At 36.6% G+C, this 15,256-nt stretch overlaps 1 protein-coding gene across 1 annotated transcript in view; it reads right to left on the bottom strand.

Moving 5' to 3' along the window:
- SOS1 (SOS Ras/Rac guanine nucleotide exchange factor 1) overlaps positions 1-15,256 on the bottom strand; it is a 167,459-nt gene that overhangs the window by 73,997 nt on the left and 78,206 nt on the right. The window contains 3 exon segments of the mRNA XM_043981139.1: positions 4,705-4,803; positions 4,890-5,000; positions 13,238-13,381. Of these exon segments, the coding sequence (XP_043837074.1) occupies positions 4,705-4,803; positions 4,890-5,000; positions 13,238-13,381 (354 nt within the window).

Raw genomic sequence — 15,256 nt, 5'->3', positions numbered from 1 at the left:
AAATCTTTTAAATACTAGCTAGGATAGTTATACTTTCTGAAGGAAGAAGTCCAAACTTGTGAAATAAAATAAACTTTATATGTATGAAAAGTATTTTAAAATAAAGCTACTGTAAATTAAAAAAAATTTTTTTACACATTAAGTATTCTTGTCAACAAACTTTAAAGTCAAGGAAAATTTACATAGACAAATATGATTATAAAACACAAACTTTAATGAAATGTTTTAAAGGAAAATGTTTATAAAAAGTACCTTTGTGTTGAAGAAAAAATCTGATGTTTAACAGAAATGTTGTTTAAATCAAAGTCCCTGTTCTAGCCAAAGAAAATTAACTGATTGTAGATTTCCTAAGCAAATGGCTTCCAGGCACCACTTGTATGAAAAGGGGTGGGATTACTCTCAAAGCCTCCTGCCTGCTGCCACAAGTGGCAGCAATTTTAAAGGGCTACTGTTGCTACAATCCAGATTTCCCAAATTTTCCCTTATATCTCTCCAGCTCTTCATGGAATCAGAAGCTAATTTAAATAATTCTTCCTCAGCATTTCAGTATGACAGACAGAAGAAAAAGGTGGAGTCAAGAAGGCAAAGTTTGAGAATGACTCTACATCTGAACATGTATACACACAAAACAGAAAGGAAACTACTATTCAAGATCTGGCTGTGGTTCCCAACTTTTTTCTGTGGGAAGTGACTACTTTCTATTTGCACTAAGCTCTTCTTGAGAACAATGGTTAAGTTGTGATTGTTGACTGTTGCTGAAAGCTGCCAAATATGGCTCTCTCTCTTCCTTTAGCTCCTTAGTATTCTGAGAAGAAAAGGAATTATGAGGATGTCTTCTAGACACAGCTAGGTCTAGCTTCATGATGAAGGGACTGGGGACACCTAGTTTTGGCTCTATTAGAAGACACTTTCCCAAATCCGAAAAATACCACAATGCTTAAGAGGTATAATATTAAGCAACTGCCTAATGTAAGCAGTTATTTAATTTTGCATTTTATTTAATATTTAAGCAACATACCCAAGGCAGATAAATGTTTGTAAACAATAATGTACAGACAACCAGGGCAACAAAGGTTTATATATCGAGACTAAGAAGAGAACTCAGAGACATCTAGTCCAACACTCTCACTTTACAGATGAAGACACTGAGGCCCTAGGAGATGAACTGGCTTGTCCAGGAGAAGCCAGTAAGCAGGCATCAGCTGCAGATTTGAACCAAGGCCTCTGACTCCAGAACCAGTGTTCTTAAGGAATGGCACTTTGTGTTTCTCAGTTAACCCCATGAGCCATGGGTTCAAATGGGGATGGAAAACTTAAGCTTGTCATTTATAAGTAACTGTGTACCTGACAGCATCGCCAGCTATAGAAGCAATCTTCATTCTTCATTTCAACCCACAGTTTTATGTACTACATAGGACACATTTTGGGTCAAGTCCGTGGAATGAAAAAGTCTTATAGGACGACATGTTCTGATCTATAAGTTTAAGGGTATAGGTGATAACTCAAAGCTAGAGTTATAATTGAGATATGGAACTTGTTTCATTTTGGTTTGTAATAAATAAAATATATTGTGATTAAGATATAACTATAAACTAGATGAAAGTAGGTACTAGGAGGGAAGTAGAGTGAAAATGACAAAATCTTTAAGTCATTGGATCACATATCTAAAGTTAGAAGCAATTACAGGGTTCATCTCATTTGACCCCTTCATTTTATAGATGAGGAAACAGATCTAGAAGTTAAGGGTCATACCAAGGGTCACCGTGGTAATAAACTGCAAAGTGGGACTGGAACTCAGGCTCGCTAGCTCCAAATTAGCACACTTCCCACTGTACAGGATTAACTCAGACTCAATAATTTCCACCATCCCTCCCTTATTCTGTGCTGAAGCTAGGGAATAAATAAAGACAAATTAGCCATTTGTTACTTCCTATTTGAAATCTTTCCTGGTTCCCCTATAGTAATAGTAATATTCATTGCATTCCCCACTTACATTAATAGAAATAGTTGTTACTATTCCCTACTTCTTCAAATTATCTTGTATTTACTTAACAGTTTACCTGTTACATCCCCTCATAGAATGTAGCCTTTCTTGACTCCCAGGTCCTGTTTTTAATTTTTATCTTTGTATCTCATAGTGTCTCTCACATAGTAAGTGTTTATTAAATTGGAGCCTTGGTCTTCTTAGTCCTTAAGAAAATGACTATCTAGTTGGAGAAGTAACATGTAAGCACTCTATAATTTTACTGTAATACAAATGGCTGCTATTGTTATGTGCAGAGATAATTTAATATAGAGGCAATCAGATAAAAGAGAAAGAAAAGTTCAGGTACTGATTTCAAAGAAGACTTCCTTGAAGTGAAATATTTGAATTCGACACTTAAGGTGGGATGTCAATTTAAAGAGACAGGGGTAGAATATTCAAGGTGTGCAAAACAATATGAACAAAGGAGGCGGGAAAGTGCCTGACATTTCAGAAGGGATGGTAAGTGGTTTAATTGGCTAGAATATATGAAATGTGATATGTGTAGCATGAGATCAGACAAGTGAAGTAGCCTAAAGGCAAGCTGTGCAAGACCTTGAACATAAGGCTAAGGAATCTGAAAGTAAATTAATAGTCAGAAAACAGACATTGAAAATTTCTGAACAATGGAATGATGTGGTCAAACCTGTCTAATGGAAAAATTAATTTGGAAGCAAAGTGTTGGAAAGACTAGAAAAAGTAGAAACTGTAGATTTAGGAAGTCTGTACAACTGCTGAAGTCCAAATGAGAGATAAGTAGAGGCTGAACTAGGGTGGTAGTAGAGGGAATGATAGGACAGGGACAAATAAGAGGAATATCTCTGTTGGTAAAGCTAAAGATGAGACAATATACACAAAGACTACAATAATGTAATAAAAAAAAAACCCAAGAAAAATAAAACTGAAGACAGCATGATGATAGTGATCAATGCTGACCCTGGGAAGGGATGGATATGGAATGGCATGGAATGCTGCATATTTTAGCAGATCCCATTTGATGTTTTTGTTGGGAACTATTTTTTAAAGAACCTTTACAAGGGAAGGATCTCTAGACAGGGAGAAAAGAGTAGAATATTTGGAAATGATATAAAAACAAAAAGAACCAATATAACTTTTAAAAGTAGCCCACAGATTATCTACTGTCCCCATAATGGTCTTTTAACTCCCTTGATATGAATCCCAGTTCAAATACCCTAAACACCAGCCTACTGAAAAAGCCATTCACAACAAACCACCTCCTACAATAAAACAAAATTCACAAAGAACAGAAGAGCAGTGAAGGTCAGGTGAAGTTTTATAACTTGTCGTTTCCCCCATACTGGAGTCAAAAATCTTATTTTCCTTGTTCATTTACTACAAAAAGATCATCTCATCAACCACTACTAGAGAAGGTAATAATTATAACTAAGAATAAACAAAATCATATTTTGTCACATCAGTATGACTAAGAAGTTTTATGGTTTTTTAAAAAATTAAAACAACAGGGCTATATCTTTTGTAGTATTTTTTTTTAGACTACTTGATCCCTGGAGGTATTTTCACAAATGGAGAATCCAATTAAGATAATATTACACTCAGTCTTCATGTGTTACTAGTTCTGAGTTGGTACTATTTTGAGAAAAGCAGCAGCATAGCACATTGGGTAGAAAAAATTTAGCCTGACAGAAAATAATCTGGGTTCTGACACATCCAGGCTTTTTGGCTTTTGACAAGTCAGAATAATTCCTGATCTTTATTGGTAGAGGGAGGCTGTTCACTTGGGAGACCTTTACACTAAGGAATTCACATATTTGGACCAATAAAAAGGTAAAAAGACAATAATCTCTTCAACAACTCAGCTACAACTTAAAAATGGTGAAGGAATTTGCCTGTGATATTGTTATCTTTAAAAGTAGTCCATATCACTAAATGAAGAATATTACAATTTAAAAAGCACAGCACCTTTACTTGCATTGTTGTACTTCAATTTACACGGATTGAAGCTCAGCTTTCCTTTTCCTTGCTCCTCCAGGGTGGAGACTATTTTTGTGTTTTATACCTGGCAGGTAGCAAAATGCCTTTAATATATGCTTGTTGAATACATTTTCTTCACCACTGACAGAGATTCTGTTTTCAAAATGCCATGTTCTTTAAGAAAACAGAATTATAGCATATGATTGGAAAAACAAATTTTCTCTTCTTGCTAGTCTTTAAATTGAGTATCTAGAATTCTATGTCTATAACAAGGAATTTTATAGGACTGAAAAATTAGGAGTTTCAAAGCAATGAACAGCTAGCTCTCTGGTTGGGGAAATGGCAAAATTGGTCTGTATAAATGCAATGAACTGGGGCCTTCCTTTATTCTTGTTCCTTCCCAACCTTCAATTTTCTGTTACAATGCTAAAGGAGAAAATGGAGATATAGAAATCCAAACAGATGGAAGGGCTATTTTCATCTAACAGGTATAATAGAGAGAATAAAATATATGAAATCCTAGGAAAGGAGATAAAAGATGAAAAGGTTTAACAAACACTTTGCAACCTACTTTTCAAACTGCACTAAAAATGTTCCCCTATCTTGAGTCTTCAGTCACATTTAGTTTATATTTACTATGAACATTATAGTACAGATGCTGAAAAGATTTATTATGAAACAAGAAAATTATCTGAACTATTTTTCATTGAACAGTACTGGTTTCTTACCTTTAAAAGTTCAAAGTAATGTAGACAGTGATACACTGGAGCTAGAAGTAGCCTGGGTAAAACATACTGAACGGCTTCTTTGAAACCTTCACCTATTGACTGGAAAAGAAAGTGATTTATAAAGTTATAGTTCTTGTTTGTTTGCTGATGTAACAATGGACAATTTCATGTCAAAATCACTATACCTGCAAATAGAGGGCTGCCCCGGGCTTAGATAACTGACTAAGAAAGTGGTCGTGAAAACCAGGCCGCAATATGTCTTGAGCATATGATTCATACGGATCAAATGCCAATTCCTTTGAAAACAAAACACATACAAAATAAATACTTTAGAATAAAAAAGATACAATTGAAATTTCTTATTGGACATAACATGCCAGGATTATAATATTCTCTTTAAGAATAAAATCCTATCTAGATACTAATATTTTATAATATTTTTATAAACAAAACTATGACATGGACCTTAATTAACTGCTACATCCTGAGTCTTGTATTTCTACATACAGAAGGAATGTATCGTTTTTTTGTTTTTTTGCAAATACGGTAAAAGGTTTGTGTGTCAGCACCTGCTACCACAGGGTCTAAATATATTGTAGATAAATAAGCAGTTGGACTAACAATATGCTTTTTAAAACTCGGGGGCTGTGTGAGGAAATACCTTTCTTGCTATGTAACCCTATGGGCTTTAAAACCGACTTATAATTCTAATCTATAACTGAGTTATAGATGAAAATTTCCCTTGATTTAACTCCGGCAAGGAGAGGGGGGCAGGGGGTGGGGCTACATCTTATAAGACACTATTTGTCTTAGAAGAAAAAGGAGTTTCTTTTTATATGCAAAAGATTGGTACAAAGCAAATATTTTCTCAGACTTACTCCTTGGTAGCAAGATTATACCTTTCTATCCCACAAACGGAAAGCAAATTCATAACACTGAAGATCAAATGCTCTGGTGTTCACAAAATACACATGGGGGCTCTGTGTAGTACAATGGAAAAAGTGATGGCTCTGAAGTCAGAGAACCTGACTTTAACTCCTGCCCCTGTCACCTAATATTGTGTGACCTTGAACAAGCCACTGAACTTTCTGTTCCCTACTGGGTGAAGGAAAGGGACTGGAGCAGATGATCTTGAGGTTCCTTTCCAGTTCTACACCCAGGATCCCGTGGCATTACTTTGAATTGTTTCTTTCTGGCTGCTTACAATATTTTCTCCTTGACCTGGGAGCTCTGGAATTTGGCTATAATATTCCTGGAAGTTTTCATTTTGGGATCTCTTTCAGGAGGTGATTGGTGGATTCTTCCAATTTCTATTTTACCTTCTGTTTCTACAATATCAGGGCAATTTTCCCTGACAATCTCTTGAAAGATGATGTCGAAGCTCTTTTTTTGATCATGGTTTTCAGGTAGTCCAATAATTTTCAAATTATCTCTCCTGGATCTATTTTCCAGGTCAGCTGTTTTTCCAAGAAGATATTTACATTGCCCTATTTGTTTGGATTTACTTTATTGTGTCTTGGTTTCTCATAAAGTCACTAGCTTCCATTTGTTCAATCCTAATTCTTAGGTAATTCTTTTCTTCAGAGAGCTTTTCCATTTGGCTTTTCAAGCTGTTGACTTTTTTTTCATGACTTTCCTGCATCACTCTCATTTTATTCCCACTACCTCTCTTACTTTATCTTCAAAGTTCTTTTTGAGTGCTTCTATGGCCTGAGACCAATTCATATTTTTCTTGGAAGCTTTGGATGTAGGAGCCCTGATGTTGCTATCCTTTTCTGAGGGTGCACACCTCGATCTTCCTTGTCACTAAAGAAACATTCTATGGTCCATATCTTTCTCTGTCTTCTCATTTTGCCCACCTATTTCTTTACTTTTAACTCCTTCTTAAAGTGGGGCACTGCTTCCAGGATGCACTGTCCCAAGCTTCAGGGGGTCCAAGGTGGTATGATTTAAGGAGGGGAAGTTTCTTCACTCACCTGGCCTGTGCTCTGGTCTGTAAATAATCCCAAGCCTACTTGCTATTCAATCAGACAACAAAATTTTGTTTGCTGTGGTTGATAGCTCTGGCGAGCCTGTGCTGTGGCATTACTTTGAATAACATATTCAAAAACATTCTCATATAGAGAAGGGTGTTGGTCTTTTTTTAAGCATAAAATGTCCCAAATCCAATATACACTGACATAATTGAGAGTAGCAGTCAATAGCTTAAACAATGTAACAGATATGCTTATTGACTATATATTTAAAATTCAGTCTTGAAGAAATTTGTGCGGCCAACTTTTATTTAATTTCCTTTGCCATCTTCCCTCTGTTTCCTCTCCTTTTTCTTAAGAATGTAGAAGTAGGACAATACAGATGGCCAGAAGAAGCAACATGGCTTAGTGAAAAGAATATTTGTTGTTCTGTTAATTCAGTCATGTCTTATTCTTTGTGACCCTATTTGGGGTTTTCTTGGCAAAGGTACTGAAGTGATTTGCCATTTCCTTCTCCAGTTCATCTTACAGATGAGGAAACTGAAGCAAGTAGGGTTAAGTGACTTGCCCACAGTCACATAGTTACTAAGTATTTGAGGCGGGATTTGAACTCAGGTCTTTCTGACCCCAGACCAGGTGGTTCTATCCATTGTGCCACCTAGCTGCCCCAGAAAAGAATACCTTACTTGGAAACCAAAGATTCTATACAACCAGTGAAGAAAAGTTTCACATGGGAAAGCTCCTAGGACAAAGCCCAGAGACAATAACAGTGTTGAAGAGAAGCAAAAGTACAATTAAGCACTGAAGCATATTTAGGGGATTGCTTTAGGACTTCAGAGTCTGAGGATTCCACTTTGTACTTTGCTACTTAGTGACTGTGATCTGCAATAGTTTCTTCCCTAGGGATGACAGGATTTAAACTTGGAAGGACATTAGGGATCACTTATTCATGTTCCCTTATCTTAGAGAAGAAGAAACTGCATTCCAGACGGGTTAAATGTCTTGCTCTATGATATGAGATGTAGTAGCTGAGCTGAGATCTGGAGGCCAGCCTTCTCACAACACGTTTATTGCTCATTCATCTCTGGGACTATAAAATGAGGGAACTGGAGTAGATCATTTCTAAGGTCTCTTCCAATTGCAAAATCCCAAGATCTAATGATCTGATAAAATTTGCAAAGGGGACTAATAACTAGCTATTCAAAGTCCTAGGACTGGGGCAGCTAGGTGGCGCAGTGGATAAAACATGGGCCTTAGATTCAGGAGGATCTGAGTTCAAATTTGGCCTCAGACACTTGACACTTATTAGCTGTGTGACCCTAGGCAAGTCACTTAACTCTCACTGCCCTGCCCAAAAACCAAAGAGTCCTAGGACTATTTCAAAGAACTGGAACATTCTTTCAGAGGCTTAAGGTAAGTTGGAGATTCATAAACTACTGAGATATCCAATATATTTAAACATGCATACCAAGGAGTAACCCAAAGATTCTATATAATCAGATCTCAACACAGTGGGAGAGCTATCACTTGAGAGTCAAAGATCCTGTGCATGCATAAGTGTTTGAGGTTTAAAGGCAAACAATCTCTGAGGTGGGCTTAGATAATTTGATTATGGTTGCTTAGTTATGAGGTTCAAATGCATAGCAGTCAAAGGAAATTCAACAACCATAATAAAAAGAACTAACTTTTACATAATGTTTTAAGGTTTATAAAACCCTTTATATTGTTTTATTTTATCTGAGCATCACAACAATCCTTTAACATAGCTATTATAGGAACTATTGTTACCATTTTGCTCTGAAAGACAAAAATGAGTTGGCAACAGGCAAAAAGCTAGCAATTGTCAGAGGTTGAATTTGGACACAGACCCTCCCAACTAAAAGGGTGGCATTTTGCCCACTAGCCCATACTGCCACAGTCTTGGATATATTTCTAAACATTTCTAAAAAATTCATATTTTCCAAAATTTTTTTATGATAGAGGGCAAAAGAATCAATTCATGTTTAGCATTATTTGAACATCGAGTTTAAACTATGTAATGTTTTCATCTGAAGTAATTCAAAGGCAAAAAGCATTTCAGAAAATCAAATTGTTCATTTTTCATAATCAGATAAAAGTTGCAAAAATAATTGATTTATAAAAATGATTTCTCAAGTTATATTTGCAAAAAGTAATTTCAGAAAGCTAAATAAAATCATCTTTGTTTCAATTGTTATCATCCCATTACCATTCAGACAAGGTCAAACAAAATAGCTTGCCTTAGCAGATATTTTCCCACACAAGGGTCCTCTCCTGACAAGGTTAGAACAATGGTTAGGATGTTTTGTAAAATAAGAGTCCCAACACCTTTTCTGGTACTGTCTGCCTTTTGTAAGCACATTTGGCTGGTACTTAAGAAAGTAATTGTTCTCAGAAACTAAAAACTTTGAACTTTACATCGAGACCACCTTCGGGACTAGTGAACCAATGAATTTGAATGACACTAGCCAATCAGCTTGAAGAATCTCCCATTTTGGGGAGGGGAACAGGAAGCAGGAAGCAGGAAGCGGACGCTGGGGAGAGAGTTCTGTGCTTTTTGGTTGAGAGAGATCGGTGTGGTGGCAGAGGACTTCAGAAATGGGAGCTTAGGAAGATTAGGATTGCCAGGTTATAGGAAATCTGTTCTCAATCTTTCTCTTTCTTTTTTACTATCTTTCAATAAACCCTTAGAAAACCTAAACTCGTTTATCAGCGATTTTAGTCCAGCTTTCCCCCAAAACTGGGGGGAAAGATTAGAACCCACATTTAGAATTTTAAATTACACACTTTGGAGTCACATTTGAACCCATTATTTTTTATTAGACATGTTCTAGAAGTAACATTAACCCCCAGATTTGGCATTTAGGTTTAAAATAGATTAACCCTTAAATCTAAATCATCCCTTCGCCACTAAGCATGTTCTGTGTGATTGGTCAGACTGGGGGAGTGAAATACAATTCTGATTTTAGGAATAGTTGGGGGGGAGGGGGGAAGGGCAATTAAAGGAAACCATTGGACTTAAGAATTCCTTAGTTAGAAACCTACCACACCCTAAGGAGCTGCACAAACAGTAGGGTAACTGTACAAAAGTTGCTTTTGATCCCAAAGCACAAGCAGCATATGTATCTATAAAAGGGTAAATTCTGGGAAGGAAAAAGGATAGTAAGTAGGAAAGGAAGATAGAGTAATGAAGTAGGAGAGTAAATTCTAAAGAGAAAGTATAAAGCCACGAGCTAAGGTTTATGAACTATTTCCAGTCTGGTTTTGTCCACAGGCAAAGAAAAGACTTTCTAGAAAGCATTCCTAGCTTTGCTGACTGAAGATGTAAAGATTGGAAGCCAGGAGGCTGGAAAAAAAAAGGCCTACTACTTGACCAGGTCAAACTTATAAGAGCAGAAAAAACTGGCAAGTACCACCTCCTAGTTTATTTGTAGAATCTTTTAGCCTTGCAATGGCCAGACTTGGCCTGCCCCGAAGTCAGACACCTAAGGCTTGTTATTGCCTTCACAGCAACTGTTTCTGTGGTTTTAACAATAAGCTTAGAGGGTCACAAGTTATAAATGTTGGTAAAAAGGATAAGTTTCATTAAAAAACTGAGTTCAAAGTTTATTACAACTTTTGGACATTACATGCAACTCATATGATCATTATGTTTGGTCAGTCTTACTATAATGTTTAAATCTGTATGATAATTCTCTTCATTATCCTTAAATATAGATAACTCTAATATGAAGAGCAATGGCACTCATTATTAAATTGGATTTTAACATTTGAAGGGGATAGTCACATAATGACAACCGCTAAACGTGAATTATAATAGAATTCTATATTTTAAGCCAGGGATTTTTATTCATCACTGATTAATATTAAGTAGTGGTTTAAAATATTATAAAAACGGAACTGGAACTTCTGCATACCCATGTGTTAAATCAGGTATTAACCAGCAGATTTTTTTAAATCTAAATTTTCCCTAAACTAAGACCTTTAGTTTTGGAATGTGAATAGTAAAGAAAGCAAAATCTTGAAATCAAGAGGAGAAGAATGAACAGGCAAATTAAGAACTAGCCCCTTGTTCTTAGCACTGGATACTTTTTCTGGATCTTTCAAAGACAGGACCACCAGCCTTTTCTCTGAGGCAGCCTGAGTTCCTCAGGACCTGATACTCACTTCTCTAACTCATTACCCTCAATCTGCTAGAGAGCTGTTTCATTCTGGTGGCCTCTCACAATGACCAGCACAGAATTGAAACTTAATAAATACCTGCTGATGGATTCACTGCTAGATTAGAGCACAATAAGGATACCTCAGCTCTGTTTTCCTTGACCTTTTTATATGGGAACAGTTTTAGGATAGATCAACTGCCAATATTGTTCACTAGCAGGATTAAATTTCTCTTATTACTTTAATGGTTGGGGAAGAAATAGCTTTCCTAAGGCTTAGAAGTGTAAGCATTTTTAGTGGCAAAGAACATGAAACCAAATAGATACCCTTTGAGCAGAGGGCGAATAACAAATTGTGGCACATATATACAATAGACTATTATTATAATAACATATTGCAAAGAGTGAATACAAAGGCTATAAGGAGGAACAAGAAAACTTGTCATGAATTAATACAGAGAGGAATAAACAGAAACAACGTTTATGATGACTACAACAATGTGAAATAGAAAGAATGATAACTCCCTCCCCCCGCAATTGAAAACTAATGCTATGTGCTTATTATGACCAAACTCGGCCCTTAAGAAAAGATGTTAGATGTACCTTACTTTCTCTGAAGATGTGGTAGACTATGGATGTGAAGCACTACACATACTGTCAGACTTGACTGTTGATTAATTTTTCTGAAATACTACTTTGTTTTCTCTTTCTTATTCTTTGTTATAAGAGATAGATAATTCTGGAGATAAGGGAGGGAAGTGAAATACAATGGGAAATGAAGGTAATGTACAACCAAAATGTTTGTTTTTTTTTTGGTTTGGTTGGTTTTTTTTTTAATTGAATAGAATTTTATTTTCCAAAATATATGTAAAAACTAATTTTGACATCAATTTTTTAAAACTTTGTGTTCCAACTTCTCTTCCTCCCTCCCTTCCCACCCCCCCACCCAGAAGAACTCAAGCAATTCAAAATAAGTTATGAGTAGTCATGGAAAACATTCCCACATTAGCTAGGTGAGAAAACAGTCAAAAAACCCCAAAACTTCAGATTAAGGAATTGTCAAAGAGGAAAAAAAAATTTTGTTTCCATCTGTTTTCAGATACTATCAGTTCTTTCTCTGTAGATGGGTTGCAATTTTCATAAGTCCTTCAGGGTTATATTGGATCATTGCCTGCTGAAAATAACCACATGCTTCCCAGCAGATCATCTTACACTATTGCTGTTGTTTTGTATACAGTTCATTCCACTCTGCTTCAGTTCATGTAGGTCTTTCCAGGTTTTTCTGATAGTATCCTGGTCATCATAACCTGTATATAGTACCTTAAACTTGACAGAGTATTTTCTTCATAATAACCCAGCAAAGTAGGTACCATACGTTTTGCCATTATAATCAATCATCATAACTATTTCCCTCCATCCTATTCCCTTCCCATGATATTTACTCTATTTTCCTTCTTTTAACCTATTCCTCCTTAAAAGTGTTTTACTTCTGACTGTCCCCTCCCCCACTCTGCACTCCCTTTTTTCACCCTTCCCTCCTTATCCTCTTCCCCTCCTACTTTCCTGTAGGGTTAAATCGATAACATTCCCTCCTTGAGCCCACTCTGATGAGATTAAGGTCTTTGAGCTAATTCTGTGTTCTAAATTTTTCTTCCTCCCTCCCTCCCCAACCCTCCTTATGAAATCAAGCAATTCAATATGTTATACTTGTGCAGTAATGCAGAACATCTTCACCTGCCTTGAAAGTGTTTTGCTTTTTACTGCTCTCTCCCCCAATCTGCCCTTTCCTCCTTCCCCTCTTCCCACCCCCCCTTATCTCCCTTCCCTCCCTCAGGGCAAAAATATACTATACCTATTTGAGTATGTATGTTAGTCCCTCTGAGCCAATTCTGATGATATTAAGGTTCTCTCACTCCCCAATTCCTTCCCCCTCTTCTACTCTCCTCCATAAGCTTTTTTCTTGTTTCCTTCATGTGAACTACCTCTCCCCAGACCATCTCTCCCCTTCCCCTCCCCCAGTCTATTCCTCCTACACCTCAACCCTATTTTAAAGATGTCATCATGTGTTAGTTAGGTGGCACAGTGGACAAAGCACCAGCTGTACAACCAAAATGTATAAAATGTATTAAATATTAAAATATACATTATGTATATTATAGACAAATATATGTTCAGTTGAGAGTAGCTGGTATACGTATTTGTATGTGAGTGTAGGTGTGTGTCAGGACAGGACAGCTGGCTAATCAATAGCTATGGGAGTAGATGAATAACAAACCAAAGCTGGATTACACTATTATTTTTGTTTATGTGTGTGTATATATATATATATATATATGAGATTTTATGCAAAATAAATTCTTGTTGTATAAATGTGGCACTTACCTCTGCTAAGTCTTCAAAGCAGCTACCAACTAATGGATGGGGACTGCCTTCATCTGTCATTTCTACAGTGTCTTCTATATGACCCAATAATTTCACACTGAGTTCATGAACATCTGCTATACGACTAAATATATTTTCTACATCCTGTAAAGATGAAACATCTATTAACGAAAAATAACCACCTTGAGTTGTTTTAAATACATAGGTATAATAAGTAATTGCAAACAGTGAGCCAACAGTTACTTCAATAACAGCAAAATTTAGGCAAGATGTGGGGGCAGCTAGATTGCACAGTGGATAAAGCACCGGCCCTGGATTCAGGAGGACCTGAGTTCAAATCTGACCTCAGGCACTTGACACATACTAGCTGTGTGACCTTGGGCAAGTCACTTAACCCTCACTGCCCCACCCAAAATAAAATAAAAAATACTAAGTTATTAAAAAAAAATTATGCAAGATGTCCTCACAATAGAAGTAGGTAGTATTATTCTCTCCCTTTTACAGATGAGGAAACTAAGGCAAAGAAATTGTGTCCTAATCAGGGTCACACAGGTAAGAAGTACATAAGGCAGGAATCAATCTTAAAGTCTTCCTGATTCCAAGTCTACCATTCTTTCCACTGTGCTTTTCTACTTTAGTAAAATACTATTTATGTGAGGAAGTGTTATGGGAGAATATGGAAAAGCAAAATATGAAAAGGAATGAATGGCTTAGTACTTCCATCTTTGGAAGGAATACTCATACTGATAACACCAGATATCCATCTAGGCATGGAAGTAGTATTTAACTTGTCCCATGTCACAATTATTTCAGAGCCTAGAGATTTCTAGGACGAGAAAGGCAACATTCTCAAGCATGTTTTTCCTGGTACAGGGGACTTTAAGTACCTAGTACTGTGACAAGTAACTTATTGACCAAGTCCTCCATGAAAATTTATTAAGTGGATAAAAATCTGAATTCTGAATGATAATGCTAAATTCCTAATCATACTAGAAGGGTATCATAAATATCTCCCAAAGTGATTTTCCTAAAGGGAAGGTATGATGAGGTGTCACTCTCCACCTCTATAAACTCCAGGGGCTCCTTATTACCTCCAGATGGACCAAACGTGAATTTCTGTCTCGCATTTAAAGCCCCTCAAGCATGACCTGTGCCCTTTTGCTGCCAACCCTCCCCTGTCTACCTTGTACCCTGTATCTATTCAGCCACATCGGTGTTCTTCATAAAAGACTCTCCATCTCCTGACTCCATGACTTTTCACTGGTTCTTCCCATGCCCAAATGTTCTCCCTTCTTACTTCTGTCTCTGCCTCTCTAGCTTCCAGATTTAGTTCACATCCCACCTTCAGCTTCTCCTCATCTGCCAGCTAACGGCTTTGCTCTGAGATTACCTTCCACAGAGTCTGTGTATATTTTGTATGTAAATAGTTATTGACATGTCACTGCTCCTCCTTTGAAATGTGAGCACTTTGCCTTCTTTGTGTCCCTCACACTTTGCACAGTGCCTGACATACCTAAGTACTAAATAAAGCCTTGTTAATTAATTGATCCTAGTCATGATTTCTAAATTGACAACAAAATTATAAATAGTCTTGGGACAGGATTAGAGACATCACTACAATAGCTACTTTCTAACAGATCTCACTCAAAATACTTTAGATCTCACTCAAAATCTGATCACATGCATAAGATATAAAAGTTTTCACTGAAACAACCCTACTCTTCCTTCCTTGTCTAAAGTGACTGTAATTCCTAGAACAGTTTATTCCTAACCCACTAAGACAATCACTTAACTTCCACACTGGTTACCTCATTAATTTTTCCAGCACCAAACTAGCTTAGTCTAATTGTTCTTTGTACAACACTGCTCTAAATAAGAGAAAATAGGTGTAGTCAATGTTCCCTATTTCCTCCATTTTCAACATAAGGCTTTACTTTCAGAAGAACTATCAAACATTACACAATGTAATGTGTAACTGAGATGTCTTTGAGCAGCTGATAAATCTTTCAGGCTGGATCT

This window comes from Dromiciops gliroides, chromosome 2 (assembly GCF_019393635.1).
Source record: "Dromiciops gliroides isolate mDroGli1 chromosome 2, mDroGli1.pri, whole genome shotgun sequence".
Classification (NCBI taxonomy): Eukaryota; Metazoa; Chordata; class Mammalia; order Microbiotheria; family Microbiotheriidae; genus Dromiciops; species Dromiciops gliroides.
This window is presented reverse-complemented; position numbering and strand designations above follow the sequence as displayed.